Source organism: Vicugna pacos, chromosome 4, assembly GCF_048564905.1.
Source record: "Vicugna pacos chromosome 4, VicPac4, whole genome shotgun sequence".
NCBI lineage: Eukaryota > Metazoa > Chordata > Mammalia > Artiodactyla > Camelidae > Vicugna > Vicugna pacos.
Genome location: NC_132990.1, coordinates 72,488,330 through 72,511,741, shown reverse-complemented (window position 1 = coordinate 72,511,741; position 23,412 = coordinate 72,488,330). Strand labels below are relative to the sequence as shown.

The 23,412-nt window shown below is 48.0% G+C and overlaps 2 protein-coding genes across 11 annotated transcripts in view; both read right to left on the bottom strand.

Annotated features, from left to right (window-relative positions):
• The window catches only part of GARNL3 (GTPase activating Rap/RanGAP domain like 3), a 138,826-nt gene extending 126,182 nt beyond the window's left edge, over positions 1–12,644 (bottom strand). Inside the window, exon 1 of one of the 4 annotated variants that reach the window (XM_072960138.1) lies at positions 12,503–12,644. In XM_072960138.1, coding sequence (XP_072816239.1) covers positions 12,503–12,600 — 98 coding nt within the window. In that variant the 5' untranslated portion in view covers positions 12,601–12,644. Of the gene's footprint in view, positions 1–12,299; positions 12,370–12,502 lie in introns of those variants that run through there. The other 3 variants (XM_072960140.1, XM_072960141.1, XM_072960139.1) reach the window with 3 other exon arrangements.
• A 1,993-nt stretch (positions 12,645–14,637) lies between these two features.
• RALGPS1 (Ral GEF with PH domain and SH3 binding motif 1) overlaps positions 14,638–23,412 on the bottom strand; it is a 262,271-nt gene continuing 253,496 nt past the window's right edge. For 6 of the 7 annotated variants that reach the window (XM_031677558.2, XM_031677559.2, XM_031677563.2 and 3 more), the window contains 2 exons: positions 23,169–23,260; positions 14,638–19,118 (listed from right to left, as the gene is read on the bottom strand). In XM_031677558.2, the coding sequence (XP_031533418.1) occupies positions 19,089–19,118; positions 23,169–23,260 (122 nt within the window). In that variant the 3' untranslated portion in view covers positions 14,638–19,088. The remainder of the gene's footprint in view (positions 19,119–23,168; positions 23,261–23,412) is intronic. The other variant, XM_072960157.1, reaches the window with a different exon arrangement.

Below are 23,412 nucleotides of genomic sequence, written 5' to 3'. Positions count from 1 at the left end.
AGGCACTCCCAAGACCCAAGCAGCCCACCACGGTTGCAACACTCTGTTACTGCATGGAGCGGGGCCCTGCACACTGCAGCATCGTGGCCTGGAACCATCCAAGTCCTATCGCATCCCTCAGCAATGAGTGGAGTCCTCTACACTCTCAAGTCAGCAGGGTCTAAGGTAAAAGGAGGTCAGTGAGCATGTGAACCACCACAAACTTATTTAGAAAAGGGCAACTTGCATTCAGGAAGGAACGCTCTGTCTGGAGTGCCTTTGGAGGGCAATATGTAGTTTGACCTCAGGGCCTATGCTGGCAACAACACTTCAGGCAAACAGACCAAACTCACATTTCAAGAGTAATGGCCCAGAGGAAGTAAGTAGTAAACACTTGCTGAAATCAACGGATGTTTTGGAAACAAACTGAAAAATGCATTCCTGAAACATGCCTGCCTCTTTCTCTAATGACACAGGGAGGAGGGTGGGAAGGTGATTCTGGGATGAAGGGGGCAGGGTGTGCTTTGTTAGGGAAATGTAGTCATCCCTGCTCTTTCTGATTGGAACTATTTTCTGAGCCAATCAGCAGCGTTCTTCACTCACCTCTACCTCAAGTGACACACAAACAAGCAAACAAAATCCAATTACTTGGGAAAGGAAAAATAAAAATAAAAAGCAATCTTAGATAACACTTAGGTCAAAAGGGACTCTTCATCCTGTCTCCTTAATAAAGACTGTGACAAGGCAAAAGGTAAAAGACCTAGTGGTCTTATTAGTGAGGAAGAGGCGTCTGCACAGGGAACCACCATCCTGCTGGTGGATGGTTGGATGCCAAAAGTGACTCCGTACAGCCTGGATATTTGGAGCCAGATGGGCACGCCCCACTCCCAAGCTGCTACAGTAGTACCAATTATAGGCTGCAGGCATGTTGCAAAGGAAAAAAATTCACTCTTGCCAGGTCCCCCTGGCATTCCTCCTTTATAAGTGATGGCCCAGCTTTCCCCCTCACCTTACCTGGGCCTGAGAAACCCCACGCTGCATATCTGACCCAGACTTCTGGATAATCTTACCCTAGGCTGGCTTCAGACCACTTATCTTGGCAGCAAGTAGACAGTCATGAAAGGCTCAAGCCTTCCAAGTACGATAAATGGCAAGGAGGGAAGGTTCTGGTATGTTGTCCCTTGTTCTTTACTTTATGGAACCGCAGGTCTTCTGAAACCCAGTGACACTAGGTTTTGTGACTGCCTTAGCAATAAACAAACAAATAACAAGGCAGGGCTTCTTGATGAGAGACATATTTTTTTTCTTTGAACCTTCTAGATTTTTTTAAATTACAAAAATATCACTTGCATGCAAAAGATCTGTTAAGAAAGTGTTCCTTTCTTAATCATGCAAGTTTAAAAAAAGAGAGAGAGAAATAAAGTGCTCCTAAAAGAAACCGGTAAGGGAGTGGAGGAAGCAGGATGGGGAGAGGCTTCATTTTCAGGCAAAGTCCTGTGAAGGGACGGCTTTGGCTTTAGGGGAGTGGGGCTGCCCCACGTGGTAGCCGTGGGCCACATGTGCCAACCGAGCAATGAAAAGTGGGCAGGCAGAGTGAGGGATGTGAGTGCAAAACACGCACTGGACTCGGAAGACTTAGTACAAATAAAAAACGAAGCAGATTATCTCATTAATAATTTTTATGTTGATTATATGTTGAAGACAAACTATAGTAGAATTTTATTGTGGCTACTAGAAAATGTCACATACGTAGCTTGCCTAAGGTAGATGACGCCTCAGAGTTGCCCACCTGAGATGGGGAGCTGAGGGCCACGGGTGGGGCGGGGGCGGTAAACCCAGGTACGTGGCGCTCTCTGCACAGGTGGGCAAGGCCGCTGCAGTGAGCCAGGGCAGACCGCCTAAGAAGGGTCGCCACCCAGGTGTGGGTGTTGGAGCCAAAGTTCACTGAAGAGGGGAGGGGAGAAAATTCCAGAAATGGTGAGGGGATCCGAGGGGATCTGACTGTATGCACGACATCCCTCCTCCACTCCCTTTCCTCCTCCAGGTAACAGTTTGGTTCGATTCCCATTACTCCTCTCTCGACGTATTTGCAACCTTTAAAGTTTACTTAATATGGAACATTATGGAAGGAGATAACCGTACAGGCTGCTTACATTCTATCTTTTGGTTTATTTTAATCTTTAAACACTAAGATTATTTAATTGTTTTAGCATGTTATTATGTAGCCTTTTAATCTTTAAAATTTTGTTTAGAAATACTTAAATGCTAGTTCTTTTAAACCTTTCCCACTGTTTAATTTTATTTTTTTTGCCATAACTTTACCCTTAGACTTTCTGAGTTTTTTTATACTTTCACCTAATTCTTTAGCTTCATTTTCTAACTGTTCACATGCTGTCTCATCACGGTTAATTTTAATCCTTTTTCTCATTTCTGTTATCTTTTCTAGTCTTAACTTTCTAATTTAAAAAACGTAAGTTCCTCTTAATCTTCTGACATATTTTATCTTTCTTGTCTCACTATATAAAATATTTAGAAGAAGAAGAACTTCTTGGAAAGATGGTAGAGGAAGTGCTCATTTGCATAACTCCTTGGAACCCATGAAAGTAAGCAAAAATAACCCAATATACAGAAGAAAACTTACTGAAATAAGAGAATGGCCAAACTCTACGCTGTAATTCTAAAGGTCTGCTATACACAATAAATCGTGTACAGATTAAAAGTGAACTTCCAGGTCTACCTATCTTATGTCATGTGAGGGAAATGGGCAAGAATGTTCTAAGGGCTGACAGTGCCACTCTGGAGGGATGAGGTCTGGAAGCCCTGCAGCACTGGGCAGAAGCTGTTTCTTCATTTTCCACGGCCCCACCTGTCTAATAAGAAGGGGTGGCTTAATCTGAGGAAAGGTCAAGGGAGAGAAGGAAAAGTATATCTTAAAAGCCATTTGAACCTCTTGAAAGCTGTTAACCAAGTATGGTGAACCAACCCAAAGGAGGCCCATGAGTCATGGAAATCTCACCAACTCAGGCCCTCTTTGGAGGAGCTTGCTTATCCTGAAGTGGTGGAGTGGGGAGAAGGGGTGCTGAAAATTCAAGGGAGTCCCGCCATGGGGTCACATACACCATAGGCACAGGGGACCGTGCAGACAGGAGGCGTGAGCATGGGGAGAGTAAAAACAGACAACACCTTCCCACCACCTCTGCACCCTTCCTGCTTCCCAAGAAGCATCAAGGCCAGACTCCAGCATAAGCTCTGAAAGAGAAGATCCACCGTTGCTCAGAGACACAGGAACGGGAGTCAGGGTAAGTCTATCCATATTACTAATGGGTAAACGCAGACCCAGACAGAGCTGCTTCAACCCAAGATGAACATGAGGAATAAACTAGCATAGGACCTACGAAAAGAGGTTTTCTAAGGCAGATGACGAGTATAGATGAGAAAATTTTTAACAGGGATCAGAGGAAACATATAACAAACAGCTCAAGAAAAAGAGAATAAAGACTATCTCAAAACAAAAGATCAAATAATACCATAGACAGACTTTGCAAGGCCCTAGGACAAAAATCTCAGACTGTGGCAGGAAAAGGGTTGATTCATAGTGTGGAGGTGCTCTCAGGGACGGGAGTGGGCCTGGAGGGGAGGAAATGAGGGCATCTATGAGCAAATCTCCTGAGTCAGTGCTGTGTGTGTGTTTTCTTCTTGGACTGGGGACAGCCCTCAGAGCACACAGTTTACAATTTTCTCCTCTTGTGACTCCCAAGGCCTCAATGCACCTTGAGTGCTCATATTGTGAGTCTAAAGGGATGCGAGAAAAGAGGAAAATGACATCCTTCACAGTTAGCCCTCTGCTGGTGGCCACGAGGACAGTCACTGAGAAGAACTTATCCAGGAGCTCCAGATGGGGACCAGCAGCTGCTGTTGGCCGTGGCCAGGCCTGCAGAGGCCCACTGATGCAGCCAGAAACAGACTATGGAGGGACACAACTGTGGCACAAGTCCTGTCTCAAACTGGTAGTAGACCCCTGACTACAGCAAAATGGCGTAAAAGGCAACAAGGTCTCAGTTCTGGCTCCTTCCATGTGGCTGATGTCTCCCTTGGTTCAGGCTGCACTGATCACAGAGCTGCAGCTGTAATTCCATGAGGAACATGGGAAACTTCTGGAGCCACACCCACTCCCTTGCATTCTTGATCTTGGATCTTATTCCTCATTCTGATTGTTGGCTGAGAACCTTAAACCAAGCACAAATCATCATTCTTGCTTATCTGCAAACCAAGAGCAGCTTTTGGGGCCTGAGCTGGCTCAGCAGCCAAGGGAGCAGTGACCCTCTGCAGAGCTGGGGAGATCGGGAAGACAAATTCCTTCTGTCCCCAAATGGAAACTCCCCTCTCACAGTCACTTCCTGTCCCACAACCATCTTCCTCCATGGCACTCCCATCATCGGAGCCATCCTGGTTGTGTGCTTGTTTACTGGTACACTGTCTGCCTCCTGCCCTCCTCCTCCTAGAATGTCAGCTCCATGAGAGCAGGGACCCCACTGTCTTTCTTGTTCATGCTGTATCCCCAGGGCCTAGCACATAGAAGTGCTCAATAAATATTTGTTGAATGAATAAGTGACTATGTGAATGTCACCAAAACATGAGGAAAGTGTTCATTCGGAACAGGGAGACTATGTCAGGCTGTTTTGGCCTTTTTTGAATGAGGTCACTGGTGGCCCCAGTCAGACCGCTGTGGGACCTGCTCTATTTCTTTATTAATCTCTGACAGGCAGCTGCTCTGTGAGGACTATGACAAGTGCACAAAGCAAAGGCAATCCAGCCGAAAAGCATCAATCTAGGCCTGATATATTGCACTGACACTAGAAAAGACTTAACGGCTGGCAGCTCTTCTAAAGAGACTTTTCCCTCTGGTCATGAAATGCAAGACAGGCACACAACTTTCATTTGTGTTAAAACTATGGAATCACTGACACTTAACAGTTGGAAAGGCCACTTCAAGCTGCCATCTGAGGCTTGATTTCCCATTTTTTACCTCCTTGCCCACTAAAACGGCTCCAAGATTGGTCAGGAATGCAGCAGCACACCAGTGTTCTACCAACTCTTGAACAATGTATCGTATTCATTTTTGCTATGATTGAAGAAAGATGCTGTGTGTGGCAGATATTTTGGATTGACTTGCAGAAGTTGGAAAGCTAAGATGTACTGTCCTACCTCCTTGACAGTTTAGAGTTCTGGACATGATTTAGAGTCCACACTCTAAATCAGATGCACTCATGAGAAACTGATCCAGAACGGAGCCAGGCAGATGAAGGGAGAGGATGCTCGGCATCATCTTGCTTTTGTAGATCATGACAGAGCTCTTGTGGTTCTGGAGTCAGCAGCTTCTTGATTCTACAGCTTTCTGAGGGAGCAGTGGCAGCTTTGGTGATCAAAACCGAGTTGGTAATGTGGTCCTGCTGTTGGCTAAGATGGCAGCTGCTGCTTCGTGGTTGATCAGCTTCTTGTTATGCCGTGGCAGGCTTCCTGATTGTGGTGGTTCTAGGGGCAGGAGTTCTGCCTGGAGCTCAGACTAGAGTCTTTCCTCTGGCCCTGCAAACAACTTTGTAAGCACTTAATTCCTTGTATCACCATTAAATCTCATTCAGCTTATATACCAGGTAGAGTGGATCCTGTTGTCTGCAACAGAATACTGACAGAATACAGATTGGCATCAATCTTTTTAACAGATGATTAGTATTGTAGTGACACATTCCTGATGGATTTTTTTTTTACAAGCAATCCTACAGTGAACAGCCTTCTATATATACCTCCTTGAGCAGTCAGTCACACCTCATTGCTAACTCCTATTTGCTTACTGTCCTCTAAGATCCTAGCTCTAGAGACAGCCAGATGCGTGGTTCACAGTTTCCCACACCTCTGTACTTGCATGCACCTTTAGAATTTTTTTCCCCCCAGGAAAACCAGCAGTGAGTCTCACTGCACAGGCCAAATCTCATCGTTTTCCTACATCATTGTTTGTCAGACTTCATCTTTGTTCAGATCTTCAGCTCTGGAAACGAGACAACCAAACGTAATTTCTCATATTAACTTTCTAAAGCAAAACTAATTTGACTATTGTCTTCCTCCAAGAAAGGAAGCTGGTTTGTATTAACTTAAAATCTTAGTGAATAATAAAAATTGTTTTTTTCCCTTCTCTTAGGAGAACAGACATAATATGAAAATTAATTTTCTTTCGTTGGCCCTAAGAGCCTATTATGTCAGCCCCACACAAGATAGCTCTTAATAGTCTTTCCCAGGAAGACTGTTGTGTTTCCAAAAGAAAATTGACAGCAGCAGATTTATTTGTGATTAAATACTTAAGGGCCTGACACAAACAAAAAGAAAAATGGCATAATTTAGAGGAACAAAGACTGTGAACACAGCTCACATTAAGATGTTTGTTTACAAAACTACCTGGGGGGGGGAGTCTCCTGGAAACAAAAAACCAAACAAACAAACAAAAAAACCACTAAGAATCTAAGAGTCAGGAGAAACATAAGGACAAAGGAAAGAAGGTAACCAAATAAATGCATAATGGTTAATTGTTCTTTTCTGATTCTGTCTTGGCCTGGAAAGCCATCTTCAGGAACAAGAAAGCATTTGTCTTGGCATCAAATTTGTTCTCACAAGGCGTGGGTTATATGCATTACTAATAAGGAAGCCGCTAAGTAGGAAGCAATATTTGGGAAAGTGGAAAATATGTTTTCCATTTGTAATTCAAAATCTTCTGTCTATGTAGGGCTCTTCCCTCACTGTGGCTAAACTTAGTAAGCATAATTGAGACACTCAGCTAAGGTAGTCTTTTACAATGAGTACTAAAAAATGCAGAAATCCCAATTCTGTGACTCTGGGGTAGCTTCTGGGTATCTGTAATTTGGAAAGCTTCCCAAATGTAATGGCACTTTTTTTTTTTTGGCCAATTCAGTATCCGTTCCTCTTCTGCTAATAGCACTGTGATTTTTCCTTTTGGCAATCACTACCTCTTGGTCTCTTAGGATGTAAGTGATCTAACCCCTCAGTTCTGGGTTGGGCACACAGCCCCAGCCCAGCCAAATAGTATGTTTTACCCACTTCTGGCCAAAATGATTGGTTCATGGATGAGCACAGAACGCAAGAGATCCAACGTCAAGAGAAGCCATGTCAACCTGGGACATGCTCTAGAACCACTGAGAAAAAGGTATCACCTTTCTGCTGGGAGTGTACATTGATAGAAAGTAAGGCTGGACTAGTTCCTTTCCTTTGCCTCCACGAGGAAAGACCTTGAGAATAAAGTCAACGCAGAAAATGGAAAAAGACTACTGATGACATTATTTGAGCAACTGGATCTATCCTCTCCTAAAGCTTTGTCTACCCCAGTATTTTGCAGCTGCATGAACCGATGATTCTCCTCTCCATGTCACTCATAACCTTTGATAATCTTAAAAAAAATTAACAACTGGTTTAGCACTTATCAGAAAAGGTGCGACGTGTTACCAGTCCTGCCTGCGGCTGAAGGAGAACTGTTCAGTGGTGACTACAACTGGGTAGCCAGGAGTAAGAACCACTTGACCACTGAGTCTACACCCAACAGTCCACGCCACCACTTTTCACCTGGAATCAGAAACACAGGCACTGCTACTGCAAGTGGCTATGGAAGCAGAATTATGAATGATGGGTGGTAAGTATAATGAGGCAAGATTTGACCCCACTATTAGGGAAAGATCGTATACTTGCCCAATAACAAAAAGGCTTGCAGGAGTGGGCTCCCTGACCTTAGATGTAATAAGCAGAAGTTGGATGGTCAGCTGCAAGGGTTGTTGTGGAAAAGATTCCTGTGTTATCCTGGAGGAGTGGTTTTCAAAATACATCCCTGGGCTAGCAGTACTGGCATTACTTCTGAGCTTTCAGAAATACAATTCCTAGACCCACCCTGACCTAGGGAATCAGAGTCTTAGGGCAAGGTGGGAGGGAAGGGGCAGGAAACTGTTCTAAGAAGCCCTCCTGGTGAGCCTCATATATGTTAGGTTTGAGAACCACAGTATTAGACTTGAGAGCACTGGTTCTCAAACACAGTTTCCTAAGGCCCATTCCCAGAGATTCTAATTGAATAAATTTGGGGTTGGGCTTGAGAATCTGCATTTCTAACAAGTTCCCAGGGAATGCTGATGCTGCTGGTTCCAGGACCACACTTTGAGAAATGCTGCCTGAGAGGCTGACCTAAGAGATGTCTACAGTTCCATTCAAGGCAGAGATTCTTTGATCTTGAGGATTTCCTTTGCAAATCCAATCCTACTGTGCAACCCTGTTAATGCTGTGGGTCGCATGTGGTCCAGCTCCATGAAGTGCTGCAGCCCAAATGACACAGCTCAGCAATAGAGGAGTACTTTCAAATAACTCAGGCTCATTAACTGTATTTAATGTTTATTTAACTGTATTGATCACCGCAAAAGATAACAGATATATTTCTTAAAACATATCTTAGAGCAGTAAAAACAATAGGGGGACCTATTAGCTACTCTCAGACAAAGCAGGTATTTCTGTACCTCTCACTGGTCATCACCTGCTAAAGATCTTTATTCAGCTGGTACTAACCAGTGCCCTGTGGACCTACTGTCCTTCTCCTCAATTCCCTCTTTCTAAATCTACAGCTCAAAAAACTGCAAAAAAAAAGAAGGCAGGACCTTGCTCTGAGGGCCAGGGATGAGGAAAAATTGAATGGGCAAAGCTAGAATTGTAATGAGGCATGGGAAGGGAAAGGTTGAGAACTTTCACATAAATGTGAATCATTTTTGTCCATAACAGCTATGATTTAGTAATGCTTTGTGCCAGACCCTGTTTTAGCACTTTGCATAAATCAGTTCACTTAGAGCTCACATCAATAATGGTGAGAGCGATGTATAAGTGAGCTAATCAAGGCTCAGAAGGGTAAAGCAACTTGTCCAAGGTCACACACATAGCAAGTGAAAGGTCAGAAACTTGAACCTAGGTCTATGTCACTCCAAAGCCTTTGTTCTTGAACACTATCTGATATGCCTTCCTATAAAATGAGGGCAAACACATCTAGGGCAAGCAGCTTAATAGCATCAGTTTCTTGCCCTGTGGCCTCCAGGCTTCCCAGCTAGTCCACCTCACCACCACCTGTTCTGAAGCCTCATGCCCGGGCCCCTCCTTGCACAGGCGTGCTGTGTCTGCCCACCAGTTATCAAAGCTGATACAGGATAGTCAGCAAAGATAGTTGCCATTCTGAAAGTAATGCCTTTTCCCCTCAGTGTCATCAAGATGATTGATTTCAGATTCTGAAAGGCCCTAAACATAAGGCAGTGGCATTTAAACTTGACACGATAGGGAATGAGAAGTGGTCGAGGAGTTTGGAGTCAGGGAGGCTAATCTGGCAACATGCCCACAAATGAAACACAGACTCTCTCCCCTGGCTGTCCATCACAATCACCTGCATCCACACACCCCATTACCACACTGCACTTTCTGGAATAATAGGCCAGGGGGAAGGGCCCACACGTTTGTATGATGAAGATGTTTCACAGGTGATTCTTCTGTTGGCTCTAAGAGTCCATTACGTCAGCCCAATACAAGACAGCTCTTAATAGTTGCTCTTAAAAGTGAGGTGATTTGGATTAATGGATTAAAGAGATAATTTTTTTTAAAGCAATAAAAACAATAGGAGAAATTGTAGACGAACATTTATCTGTTTTAAGTTAGGGAAGTCTTTTTAAACCACGCATAAACAGGAGGAATAAATTAGTAGATATGATTAAACTTAAAAAATGATAATAAAAAGTCTATCAAAAAACACTGTAAAGAAAGTTAAAAGGCAAATAATGAACTGCAAAAACTATGTGCTACATATTTGACCAAAAAATTAATTTCCTCAATAAATAAAAAGTGCTTCAATTCAATAAGGAAAAGATAAATATTCCAAAGGAAAAATGGACAAAGTGTGTTATATGTATTTCATTTAAAAAAGAAATACAAATTATGAATAAATGTGAGAAAAAAGTTTCACTTTGCTACTGAAAAAGAAATTCAAACTAAAACAAGGTACCACTTTGGCAAATATTCATAAATAATGCCTTGCCATTGAGGATGAGAAAAAATAGGCACATTTATATGCTCTTGGGAGGACGGTAAACTGGCACAACTTTCTGGTGGGCAATCTGGCATTATGCTTCAAAAGCCTTTAAAATTAAGTTCATTTTCTTGGATCCAATAATTTCCATGACGTCTACGAATTTAATCTTAAAGAGATGATTACCCCTTCATGCACAGACTAATGCACATGGATTCAACATGTCTTTAGTACGAGTGAAAAACTGGTCATAAATTCCAAGTACAGTAGTAAGGGATGGGAAAAATACACTGTCTTCCAACAAACATAAATTATTTCTATAATCAGAAAAATAGTAATCATGATTTCTAAGGTTAATATAATATTATCACAGAGTGTTAAATAGACAAAAAAAAAACCTCAGGAGGCCAAGAAGTCATTTAGTCTTTCAGGTGTAAGGTCATGAAGACAAAGGAGGGGGTGGTAAGAGGGAGAACTGAGAGGGAGAGAGAAATTTTCTAAACCAGTGTTGTCTAATGTTGTAAACAGTAGTCATACGTGGCTGTTTAAATTTAAGTTAAAGTTAAATAAAATTAAAAATTCATTTCCTTAGTTGCAGTGGCGATATTTCAAGGGCTCAGTAACCACAGAGGGCTGGTGGCTACGGTACCAGACAGCACATATTACAGAATGCCTCCATCATGGCGGAAAGTTCTATTGGACAGCGGTGCTCTAAACATTCTACTTCAGGCCTGGATCTAGCGTGTGATTCATCTCTTCAGCCTCATCTCCTGGTACACTTCCCATCCTTCATGCTCCAGCAACAAGAGTATAAGCACCAGAAGAGCAGAGACCATGTTTGTCTGGTGCTCCCAGTCTAGCGGGGGAGAGATGTTACCTGGGTAATTACACACAGTGTGTGTGGAAGAGTAGACCTATGCAGAGATTGCTGATACGTCTCAAGAGTTCAGCCTGGGGTGCAGGGAAGACTTCAAAGAGGAGGAGTTGTAGGCATTACCCAAAAAGTAAAGAAAAGACTATTGTAAGTAGAGAAAACAGCATGAGATGAGTAAGGGCACAGATGAGAAATAGCACAGCATAAGGGAAGAATCACCAGCTGGTCAGGCATATATTTATTCAACAGATAGTAAATGTCTGTGATGGGCCAGGCCTGAGCCAGGCTCCAGGGACAGAGCAGCGAACAGGCCAGGTCCCTGTCCTCATGACGCTTACACTCTCATCCAGTACTGCTGAAGCACAAAGGGTGAGGTGAGGTGCCCAAGGGCCTTGCATCTCGTATGCAGGGTCCCTTTTGTGTTTTATCCTAGCAGTTGAACCCTCTTTTCTGCCTCCGGGGGGGCCAGAGTCCCACCTCCTATCTTTCTCCTCTTCCCCTGCCCCAGTCCCCCTCCTTGCAGGGAGAGATGGAGAGCTCCAGGCAGTGGAGAGAGTTCCTGGGAGGGGAGAGAGGGAGTTGGACACCGAGGGGCACAGCGGGCAGTGTTGGTAAGACCTCTCCAGTGGCCAGTGAGGATGTGGGTTTGAGAGGTGAAAGGATAAAGACGGGAACGTAGTTGGGGGCTGCTGGAGCATTCTAGAAGAGGCCAGGGACTGAAAACTGGGAGGGCCCACTTCGGCGACGTCGGCTGGAGAAGGCACTCGAAGTTAAGAAAATGCCCTCTGAGGGAAGGAATCTGCCCGAGCAGAGCAGAGGGAGCGCCACCGTCACCGAGCCGGCGGGGGGGGGGGGGGGGGGCGTGTCTGCGGGGCAAGGTTCCAGGGAGGAGAAGGACCCGAACACCTCAGGAGAGTTACTCAGGCCAAAGGACGGGACGGGAGGGGCACGGGCCCCCCTGGCAGAGGAAAGGCGTCGGCGGGTCAGAGGAGCACGAGGGGCCGGGCATGTTGAGGGCCAACGGCCAGGGTGGGTGAGGCCATGAGGCAGCAGGTGTGCGTTACCTGCGGAGCGAGGGTGGGGAGGCTGGAGCTGGCCTGGGTCCTGGGGCAGCGCCGAGAGGTTTCCTGGAAGAGGAAGACTTACCTCCCTTGGACTTTAGGGGGTCTATTCCCGACCTTGTCCTTGAGCATTTACGAGAGGCGGGCAGGGCAATTCTCCACAGCCCGAAATCCGCCCAGAGCCACGGCTGTGCTCGGGGCCTCCCAAGGGACCGACGCTCTGGGGGCGTCTCGTCGGGTCTGGATTCCCGACACTCGCCAGATGCTCCTCTGAGGCGCCCCCCCTCACCTGCCGCTCGGGCAGCCCAGCCCGCCTTGATCCCCGGCCGCTGCCTCAGGTTCCTTGCCGGATCCTCTCAGACCTCCTCAGAGACCCCCTCCGCGCCGCGGCCTCGCGGCCTTCGGGCCCCCCAGACCGCCAACCCCCCACCCCCGACGTGGCCGGCTCCCCGCTTCCGTCCCTCCCGGCCTCAACCCTCCCGGGCCGCGTACCTGGGGCTCTCGAAGCTGCACCCCCTGCGCCGCAGAGCCGCCCTCTTCTGCCGCAGGAGCGCAGCGGCCGCCCGGCCGGGCTCTGGCTCCGGCTCCATCGCCCCGGGCGGGGGCCGCGGGCTCGGGCGCACTCGGGTGGGCTCGGGACTCGGCGGGGCTCGGCCGGCCGCTCGGCTCGCGCGCTGCAGCCCACGCCCCGCCCCGCGCGCCTCCACCCGGCCTAGACCCCGCCCCGGCCCCTCCCCGAACTTCAGTCCAGCCCGCTCCGCGCCCCTCAGCGGGGTCTAGGCCCCGCCCCAGCCCCGCCTTTATAGCCAGTCCTTCCCACTCTGTGCTCTTCAGCCAGTCCAGACCCCGCCCCAGTCCCGCCCCGAACTTCAGTCCAGCCCCACTCCTTGCCCCTCAGCCGGATCTAGGCCCCCACCCCGCGCCCCAGCAATGCCCCGCACTCCAGCCACGCCCCTCCCGCGCAGGCCCCGCGGGTTTCCGTTGCCGGCTGTCAGCACCTCTGCTAGGTCCCAAACGCCCACCCGGTCCTCAGCTCTGTACTGTCCACCGCCCCATCCCTCCCGATCATTGGCCCTCAGAATAGACCCAGGCCCCACCCACCTACCCTCCCACTACAGAGCTCACGCGCAGCCCCCACCCTCACCCTTAGGGTCGGCTTCTTCGAGAGTCGCCCCTCCACCTCTCAGTACCCCTAGACCCTTCCTGACGTAGTCTGGGGGCCGCCCTTCCCCGTGTTCCACCCATAGGCACGGCCCTACCTTTTCTCTCCAAAGCCCCCAACCCTGACTGTGCCCGCCCACCACAAGGTCCCTGCCCTCCTCAACAAGGCCCTGCCCACAGCCCCGCGCCCGCCAGTGGCCCCGCCCACTCCGCCTCACCTCCCTGGTGCCCTGGCCCTGGCTGGCTGGCTACGCTCCCGGGTGCGATGTCTGCCCTCCAAGCTGCATAGGAATTCTCCCGTACCGTCTGCGTTAGCTCGCGGATCTCTCCATTAAGTGGAGGTACTGTTGTTTCCTGGTGGCGTCTGTGGGGCCTGAAGCAGTGAGGCTGAGGGGCTGGAGCTTTGCACGCTACCAGTTGTGGGCTCAAGTCTTGACTTCATCACTTTCCTGCACCACACCACATCGTCCTCACCTCCTCCCCAAATCAGCTAAATCCATCTCAGAGCCCTTAAACACCCTCCTGGGGCCGAGGGCAGCGACCCTATCCGGGTAAAACTGGAATCACCGTTCCATGTAAATCAGGAGGAGCCATTGTGCTAGGGCCCCCTCAGGCAGTGGAGTTTGTCATGGCTAGGGAGATGCGGCCATGCTGGCCTGTGACTGGGGTGGTGGGGCAGAGACTGAAGAGTGTGTATGTGTGTGTGGGAGTGTGTCCTTGGAGAACTGGCCACTGCGGGTTTGGAAGGCACTAGCTGGGAAGCCCAGGCAGGCGGGGCCGGGGGCCCCCACGACCAGTTTGGATCACACCTTGGTGCACACTCCCTCAATAACTTCAGGGTGCTTTCTCAGAAGGCCTGTACTTCTTCACTGCTGCACATTCCTGCAGAGAAGCCAGTCTCATGAGAGAATGATGGGGAGAGAGAAGATGTAGGGGGCTTTCCATTTCTCCTTCCTATCAATCAAGACCAAACCTTGGTCTTTCCCTCAAGTTTCCATGAGACAACCCTTGTAAGACAGTCCCTCCTTTTCTCTTACGCAAACTAGAGTGGGTTTCTGGGTTTCACTGAGCATCATGAACTCCCCCCAACATATCTCTTCAGACTCAGATCCCAATACTCCCCACAAATCCCTTACCCAGTGAGACTGGGTTGCCTGCTTTCCCCAGCCTTCATCCTGCTCCTGCTCCTTCTCCTTTCGGTCTTCTTGCCTCCTCCACCCACCATGTGTTCAACCATCTCTGAAATGAATCTCCAAATGCCCCTGCCCCCTAAAGCTTCCCCAAATCCTCCAAGTCCCTCTCCTGACTGCAGACAGCACTGACACTGAGGGCACTGCTCCTGTATGTCATTGATGTTCTAGTAACCTCTTAGTTGGATGCTGAGTGCCCACATCTCCTTCGTGTCTGCCTGGCACAGCAACTACTGGCTTCAGCAAATGCACAGAACTTTAATAAATTGAACCGTATTCATTGGAAAACACATTTAATTTCGAGGTAAACAAAAATGTTTATACACTAAAGTATTTAATTAGTGAAACAATTATTATCAGTGTAACAAGCTGAAAAATACAGCAACTTGATACAAGACCGAGGTAACAAAATACTTCACCAAAAATCTAAATTCCACAGAGGGCTGATGTCCAGTGGTTACTGCGGATGAGACAATTCACAAGAATTAGGGAAAGTCCTTACACAACTGCATGCAGGAGGTCTGCTGAAAAAAAAAGACAGCCCAGGAGAGTGCAACAGATTGAACAAGAAACGAATTAAAATGTAAAAATCGATTTTCAACTTACTTGGAAGAATACATAAGAAATTGAAAACTACTCTCTACGCAACATTTTGAATGCTAAGTGGAAAACCATGCATTTTGGCACGAAATTTATTAAAGATTATACCATACTAATAAATTAATTACTATTGTTTCATTACGGAATGCTCACAGTCATTCAGAAATGGATAAAGAGATTAATGGTTATAGAACCGACAGATGACCCAGCGTTGCTGCTGCGAGCAGGGACTTCGCGGCCGCCCACGGCGAACCCACGCTTGGGCAGCACAGGCTGTGAGGTGGTCCGTGGCACGAGTTCTCAACACCCAAGAAAGTGCAATGCTTGCTCATGCTGTACTTGTATTTAACATTGAAATTAAAACCCCAAAAACCTCTGAAGTAAATACTGCGAACATTCTGATCCTACTCTCTCGTTCTACCTCGGAGTCCCCAATGTGCCCAACCATAGCTCTGTGCCAACCAGCCACTAGGACAGCAACTGAACCCACAGGTCAAGAGGCTGTTCATTCTGGTAAGCCTTTTGAAGCCTTTCTGGAGGAATCTGCACAGGGTTTCTACCCAGTGCTAGGAGAGAGGCAGGGTCTTGCTAAGAGAGAGGAAATGGCATGGTAAGGACTATTTGTTCGTTGAGTGGTCAGTTCCACAAGGGCAGGGGATGGGTTTGTCTTGTCCTCAGCCATTTCTATCTGGGTAGAGCCTGGCACACAGGAAGTAGAGGTGAGAATGAATGGGCGAATGGGTGGCTTTACACAGAGAATCTGTGATTTCAAAGGGACTCAAAGTTGTTTTTTTTTTTAAACATGAACTCACCCAACATGTCAGTATGATGTGAGTCTGATTAAAGTAACTTATGAAGTCACAAGAAATAAGTTAGGTCTGTTTTTAGCAATGTTCACATGGTTCTGAGCATCAGTAATGTGTGTCCAGAGCTCTAGACTCCATCTGTGGAATGAAAGTGGACCCTGCTTGCCCATGTCTTCCCGTTTTCATGGACCATTTTTCCACCTCTAAAATGGCATCCTAAAATATATACTTCTTGGGCTTGGGAGGTGGGAGGAAGACAATGAAAGGAATACTGGCCATACTGGTAAAAAAAGAAAAAAAAAGCTTTATAAATTCAGTTGGCAAGAGAGAGTGGGTTCTTTCTGAAGCAGAATCCCTTTTCAAGTGTCTTTTTAGGCTCCACGGTCGGGACAGGGCTTCTTCAGGGAGGGAAGGGAGGCCACACTCTCCCACTGGACACACTCAGAACGATATTTCTACTGCTTTCCACCAAATCCAACCTCCACGAAGTATTTCAGTTGTCAGAATGCACTTGGCGGATCTTGAGTTTTGAAACGTGTTCGACTGAGAGGACTGAAAATTTCACCCAGGAGCGGTGAATGAGCTGTTCCTGGGGCATCATGAGGACACCAGCCACATACTTCAGTCTGGAGACAGCAGCCTACCATTTTCATTCTGGGGTGCCATGATCTCTTTGCTTAAGAAAAAGAAGATACAACATATACATGCAAGACATACCACCTTCAATGCTTTCACAGTCATTTGTGCACTATGGACAGTCAAGGAGCAAAACCAAGAAATGCTTCTTTCTAGGGTAAGAATCCATCCATGGATTTTCCCCCGTGGGGTCTGTGCCTGGCCCCTCTGTCCCAGGCTTGCAGGCCTCCTCACCTGTAGCCTGAGGGACAAACCAGTACTGGGAAAACAATCAGCACTTAACTCACATGCTTGGCCCTAAGCCCCTGTTGGGAGAACCAAGTACCTTACAGCCTTCTGGTGAGTTCAAGGTTGGAGAGTCCAATCTAAGAATGTTTCTGGGAGGGTATGTGGGATCAGTCTCAATTAATGAGAAGACTAAACACTTTGAAAAGAACTGCAATTGTGCTATTTCACAGGCTCAGAGGAAAACATTTGTGAAAGACAAGAAAAATCTGTAAAGGGCAGGGAATACCTGATTTAGTGGAGCCTGAAATGTTGAGGTTTTTGGATTGGAGTCTCTGATATCTCATGTCAGAAAAACCAGGACAGTTTGAAGAATAGAGAAACGGAAGGAAAATAAGTAGCTGATGTCCCCGTCCTGCACTTTCATTCAAACTTAAGACTTAAATTAACAGGTAGAATCAGATTCAATGTAGTTTAAAGTGTTAACACTGCGTGGTTCTGGTGAGTGGGCTTTGGAGTGTTTGGTGTACTCACCCAGCCTCTAGACGCTAATGTGAGCTGTTGTTGGTACAAATCAGGTGCATGCATCCGGACCCCAGCTGCGGGTGGGTGTGCAAAGCACCGATGGCCAAGGCCTGATGGCATCAACTTTACCATCTGGAGTTTCTCTTGGCACGAAAATATTCTAGACTTTTCTACAAAAGAGGGTTAAGTTACTGGTCACAGTAAGGCTCAACCACAAAATAAGACCCTGATGACAATTACTTTCCTCACCAATTCATTTGGATTTTCAGAAAAGCTGTCACTGTTTTATCAAAATACAGTAGTGGGTCCTTTGGTAGTTTTAAAATTGACCTATTACATTTTACTGGTTAAGATGTTGCTTTGAAGCATCTTCCCCAGAAACTCTTAAGAGTAGTTTGGTGTCTGATTAGTATGAACTCTGAAACCATGGCAGCGACAAGGACTCAGAAATTCAGTTTCTTTCAGAAAAATCATTTAGGTAGGGGTAGCTTCTCAGAATCAGGACACCCAGATTAAAAAAAGAGAAGAGGGATGGGGTGGGGGAGAAAGCTATGGTGATAAAGCTACCATAAATAAAGCTAATTGTATTCATTATTTTAAATAAAAATGTATTTGTGCAAAATAAAAGTCACTTAAAAATAGGACAAAGAGTGACAGATGACAGATGTTGTTCACGTGACGAGCTCTTAACTGAAAGCAGAGCTCAGACCATTCACTCCCCAGGGCTTTGCTCTCGTCACCATGGTCATCAACAATTGTGCCCTTGGACTTGGATGATGGAGAACTTGCTGGTGACTGTGTTTGGGGGCAAGACTGGGGAAGCCTAAGGCCTCAGTGTCACTCAGCTCCCCAGTGTAATCAGGAATCCCAGCGGCCCCGCCCTGGCAGTGGAGGCAAAGGGGTGAGATGAGGGAAGCCAAAGCCTTGCCCTGCGGGGAGAGGTCAGTGCAAAGCAGCTTCCATGCAGCCGTTCACTGAGTGCAGGCGGCCTGGAGAAGCTGGGAGAAAGCGTGGCGACTTCTCATTCTGTCGCGGGGGTGGGGCAAGAAGAGCGGGGAGGGGCTGGGAGGAAGCAAGCAGGCCCAGTCCACGGTCCTGAAGCCGGGTCCTGTCTCAGAAGAGCCAAAAGCAACTAGGCCTGGAAGAGCCCCAGGGGCCCAGGGAGCAGGCCTTCCAGATGAGTAGCACCGATAGGAACAGAAAACAAGACACAATTTAAGGCATTGTTTGTTTACAGTAAAAGAATGCGAGGGACCCTTAACACAGGGGGATCTGGGCTCTCACTCTGACCTTCCTCGGTGGACAAGTCTGTCACTTAAGGTTAAAGCAGGGCCTCAAAGAGAATGAAGTGTGTGATGTCACAAGGCTTGTGCCAAAATGCATGTTTCTCGAAGAGTTCACACTCGCTCGCACACACACGTATACAGCACACACACGGAGAGGACGCTTCGGGGGTTGTACAAAATCTGAGGCAGCCCTGTGGGCGAGCGACCCCGCGCATTTGGGGTGTAAAAAGCCAGTTCCACAGCCTGTTCCTTCCCTCCGGTCCCTCACATAGGGTCACGCTGTCCACTGTTTTGTGCAGGAGAAAGCACTGGGGACCCAACGTGGGCTGGATGCTCTCTGGTCGCAGCAGCAGCTGGTGGACAGACGAGGGCCCAGAGAGAGAGGGTGGGGTATACAGTTTGGGGACCGACCGCGGCCCCGTGAGGTGGTGCTGCAGATGGGTGTCATGAGGGTTGCTGGGGCTCGGAAGGTGGACCCCGCACCGGCAGAGCCCTCTGGACCATGAGGCCATGGGCCACGTTCCCACGAGTCCAGCTGTGAGTGTCCCAGCACCCCGGCCAACAGCTGGTGCCCAGGACATGCGCTTCACCTCCAGTCCCAGGCCGGGCTCCCAGAAGCCTTTGAAGTCACACCAAGTCCTGCAGAGACTTATTCAAATGACATAAGGTTTGCAGGTACCTAGAAAAAAAAACTCAGCCTCTGGTCAAAGTTCCCGACTATTTTGGAGAAGACAGGGGGTGGCCCCTAAGGGAAGAGACCAGGCCTTTCCCAGTCAGTCTGTGAATGAGCAGGTAGGGGGAGGAGGGCATGGCAAAACAACAGTTGCCCTTTGTTACGGGGCTGCCATGTGCCCAGCAGGGCTCTCAGTGCTTCATACAGACTGTATCCTCAAGTCTTCTCAACAACCGCTTGAGGCAGGTACTGGAATTATCCCCATTATAAAGATGAGGAAACTGAGGCTCAGGGAGGTGGCATACACAGCGGTAAGTGGCAGGGCTGAGACTCCAGAGCCCACGCTCTCAGCCACTACCCTCAGGTCAAAAATACAAATGCATTTGGAGTGGAGAGGCAACCAATCCTGCAGGATAAGCATATGCCCCTTGAGGGGAAACCAGTGGGAGAGGGTGGTGGTTGAGGGGTGGCAGGAGTCGGCAAGCAGAAGCACATAAAGAAGGAGAAGTTTGGGGATATTGGGAACCCCAAGACTTTCTCATACCTGTGTCCCCAGGACCAGATCCCAGCACCTTTTACTGGGGGGGGGGGACCACCAGCCCCAGGGCCAGGGTGTTCCCCTCTCCTCTCAAAGCTGCTAGCGCTCCCCCAGCCCCAGGCCTCCTCCCCCAGCATGGCCGTGGGGTTCCAGGAGATTTGATGAGAAGCAGTTTCATCAAAAACAAATCCATCTTGGTGCCAATTTGGTCAAAATGATGAAATGGAAACAAAGCATCTCCTTGCACCAGGAGACAGTTATAAGAATGCTCATAGCAGCACTGTTCAAAATAGCAAAAAGCAGGAAATCATTCTTGGGATCACGGACAGAAGAACTGACGTTTAAAAATCATTACAAATAAGTGAATGGCAGCTATGGACACCAAGACAGATGAATCTTACAAACACACTGTAGGAGAAAAGTAAGTCACAGAAGAAAATATACAGTTATGGTTCTATTTATAAAAAAAAAGTTTAGGGGGGAGGGTGGTAGAGCACATGTTTAGCATGCACAAGGTCCTGGGTTCAATCCCCAGTACCTCTTCTAAAAATAAAGAATAAATAAACCTGATTACACCCCTACTCCCCCCACAAAACCTAAATAAATGAATCACTCTTCAAAAAAAAGTTAAAAAAAATGTACACCAGACAATACATTAAGGAATCAAATACATGTGTTAACATTTTAAAGGAACAGTAAACAAACAAATCAGGCAGAGGAGTGGTTATGGGGCACAGGTGGGTGGAAGGGAGACAGAACGAGGAAGAAGACCCTGGGAAGGAAGTGTTCCGAGGCCTGGGGAGGTCCTGCCTTTAGGCTGGTGGTACCAGGTGTTGTTTGTTTGTTTGTTTGTTTGTTTGTTTGTTTTTTACCAGGTGTTTGTTTTATTGCTGTGGTTTACACCTTACACGTATGCTATAAATAAGGTTTAGGTGTATTCAGTGTCAGTATATACAATTTTAGGAAATGCAGTTTCACAGAAAAGAAAATTCATCCAAGTCTCTGAGATTTGCTTTGGGGATAGATGCTAACATCCCTCATTGCACCCCCTTGTAATAAGCCATCCTATGCATGTACTGTGGCTTATTTAAATAATCCACTGCTGTGGAATATTTAGTTGTTGCCAACTTTTCATTATTACATACAACATAGAGCGGGAATACCTGGTTGAAAGTAAGTTAGAAATTGAAAGGGGAAAAGTAGAAAAAAAATAGAAGATTCCCACTCCCCCCGACTTAGATCTAAAAACTGGACAAAAACATCTACATGTTGCAAAACCTTGTCATGGTACACCACGTTTGCCACACACGAAATTCAGTCCTTTTGTCCCTCTGACCAAACATCTCCTCTGCCAAGTGAGTCTGACCCAGTTCCCTGCTACTTGCTGCTACCCTCAGGCTGCCCCCCTAGAGAAGGACAACCATCCCTGCCGCTGGCTGGGCCCCCCACAGCACCACGGCTGCTGCCTGGGGCAGACACCAAGGCCCTGCCTCTCTCTCCACCCCACCATGTGTGCGGCCCACCTCAGGGCTATCAGTCCCTGTCGCTCCTGCTCAGAGGTCTCGGGCCACCTGTGTGTGGGGGGGGGCGGGGGGCAAGCTCCAGAGCACTGTGCTCTCAGAGGGGCCGTCCGAGCTAAGGAGGGGCCCCCTGGGCAGGCATGGTGAGCCGGGAGGTCAGGTCACTCTTCCTGTCTTAATGTGGCCTGAGATGGCACCAGCCTTGTTCAAGCCTTGAGGTGACCGCTGACCAAAGACTCTGCCCTCCCAATCATGGAGATGGGCAATTACATTTACTTAATGCACAAAATACGCTCTAGAAACCGTAGAACTGTAGTTTCTTGTACGTCATTGTAGAAATTTGATGTGCACAAACACGCATGTAATAAACATGCACATGTATTTTAATGCAAAGAGATCACCCTTACATGTGTTTTTACACTTTGCTCTTTCACTTCTGTCTTGAGCTCCTCTCAGGTGACCACACATGGACCTGCTTCTGCCTTTCTAATCACTATCGGGTTGCACAACAGGGATTTACTGAGGGTCATTGAGGTTTCCAGGGTTTTTTTCCCTATTAAGGATGATGCTACTGTGAACGGTCGTAATACCTGTGAGCCTGTGAGCTTGTGCCTCGGACAAATTCCTAGCAAGTGAGTTGAGGGACTCAAACGCAATTTATTTTGAGCTTCCCTGTGGTACCTCAAGTTTATCCCTATACCAGTCTTGTCCCACTGTTTTAGTTTGTCAAGGACTTTCTGCTAATTCTGCTTTCTAGCTTCTTATCCTGGATACTTTGATCAGCTTGTCCTTTATGTCCCCACCTATTTGACAGATAAAAATCCCGAATGGGCCCAAACTGAGCACAGAATCATGGGAGAGGCCACTAGAGACCTTCCTCTGCTTTATGAGAACCGCTCTGAAGAGCTGAGAAGTCCATGACTGTGCTGTGACCAGCACAACTGAAGCCCCTGCCCTCCCGGACCCACACGCCACGTGCCACACGCCGCAGGTCGTGAGCTTGCCTTTGCTGACGTCTCCTCAGACCTCAGAGCTGCTCCCCACCTTCCTCCTCAAAGCTGCCACCATCCGATGTTCCAGCCCTGGTGCTCCCTCCCCAGGCTGAGAGAGGGACCCAGCTCCCCAGGCCCCTCTTCTGGCTGACCCCTGGCGAACAGGGGAGCTTAGGGACAGGAGTACCCATCCTGGCACCAGCACCCCAAATTCTGCCCACCCGACCCCCAGGGGGGCGGCGAGCTCCAGGCTGCCCCTGTCTGGTGTGTGGCTGTAAGCCAGGGCTCTCTGAAGTGTACAGCCCGAAATCTCAGGGCCGGCAAGCGCAGACTTTGGTGTCAGACCGACCTGGCCTAGATCTTACTAACCACAGGCCTTAAACAAGTGCCTGCCACTTTCTGAGCCTCAGTGTCCTCAGCATAAAATGGGGACAGTAAGAGAACCTACCTCACAGGGATGCTGGGAGGATACGGCCAATTCCTGGCGGTGGTGGGGGAGGGAGCGAGCCTCAAGCTAGGCCCCACAGACCAGAGGTTTCCTTGGTTCAAACGTGCCAAGGAGCCAGAGAGCCCTATTCATCAGCAGCCGTGACTGGCTCTCAACAAACCAGCTGTTAGTATTACTATTCCTAAGTGTGTGTGTGTGTGGCGGGGCAGGGAGTCCCTTTAGTCAGACTGGAGTGTGCCCATGAATCAGCTTTTGGGGGATGACCTAAATAAGATGCTGCAGCTTGATGCTTGGGGCACCAGCCCACCTGCTGCCTGCCTTGATGGATGTTTCCATGGCATTTCCTTTCGTGGGAAAGGCACAGGGGCAAGATTCAAAGTTCCAGTCCGGGGTTCGCTCTAAGCTGAGCAGGGGGAACCCTGTCTCATGGGAAAAGGCTGATCAAAAGCCTAGCTGATAGGCTCTGAGGGGAGGGGGGAGCCCTGTTTTCTATGGACCCTTAGTCCCAAGGGTGGGAGAGGGTATTTCGGGTGACAAGCAGGACTTCGGTGACTTTACCTGAGGCCTGTTGCTTTTACATGCATCATCCAAATGCTTGTGCCACAGTATTGCATGAAACCGGGAACCAGTCTGGAACTTGTAAACATTGCCTGCCGGGAAGAGAAACCGCCAGTTAAGAGGAAGGTCACATGGGAGGCTCTACCTGTGACAGCGGCATGAAGATAAACGTGAACATGGGTACCTACACTAGGGAAGATCAGGAACAGCCAGAGGCAGCCTTGGGGTACACAGAGGAGCCGCC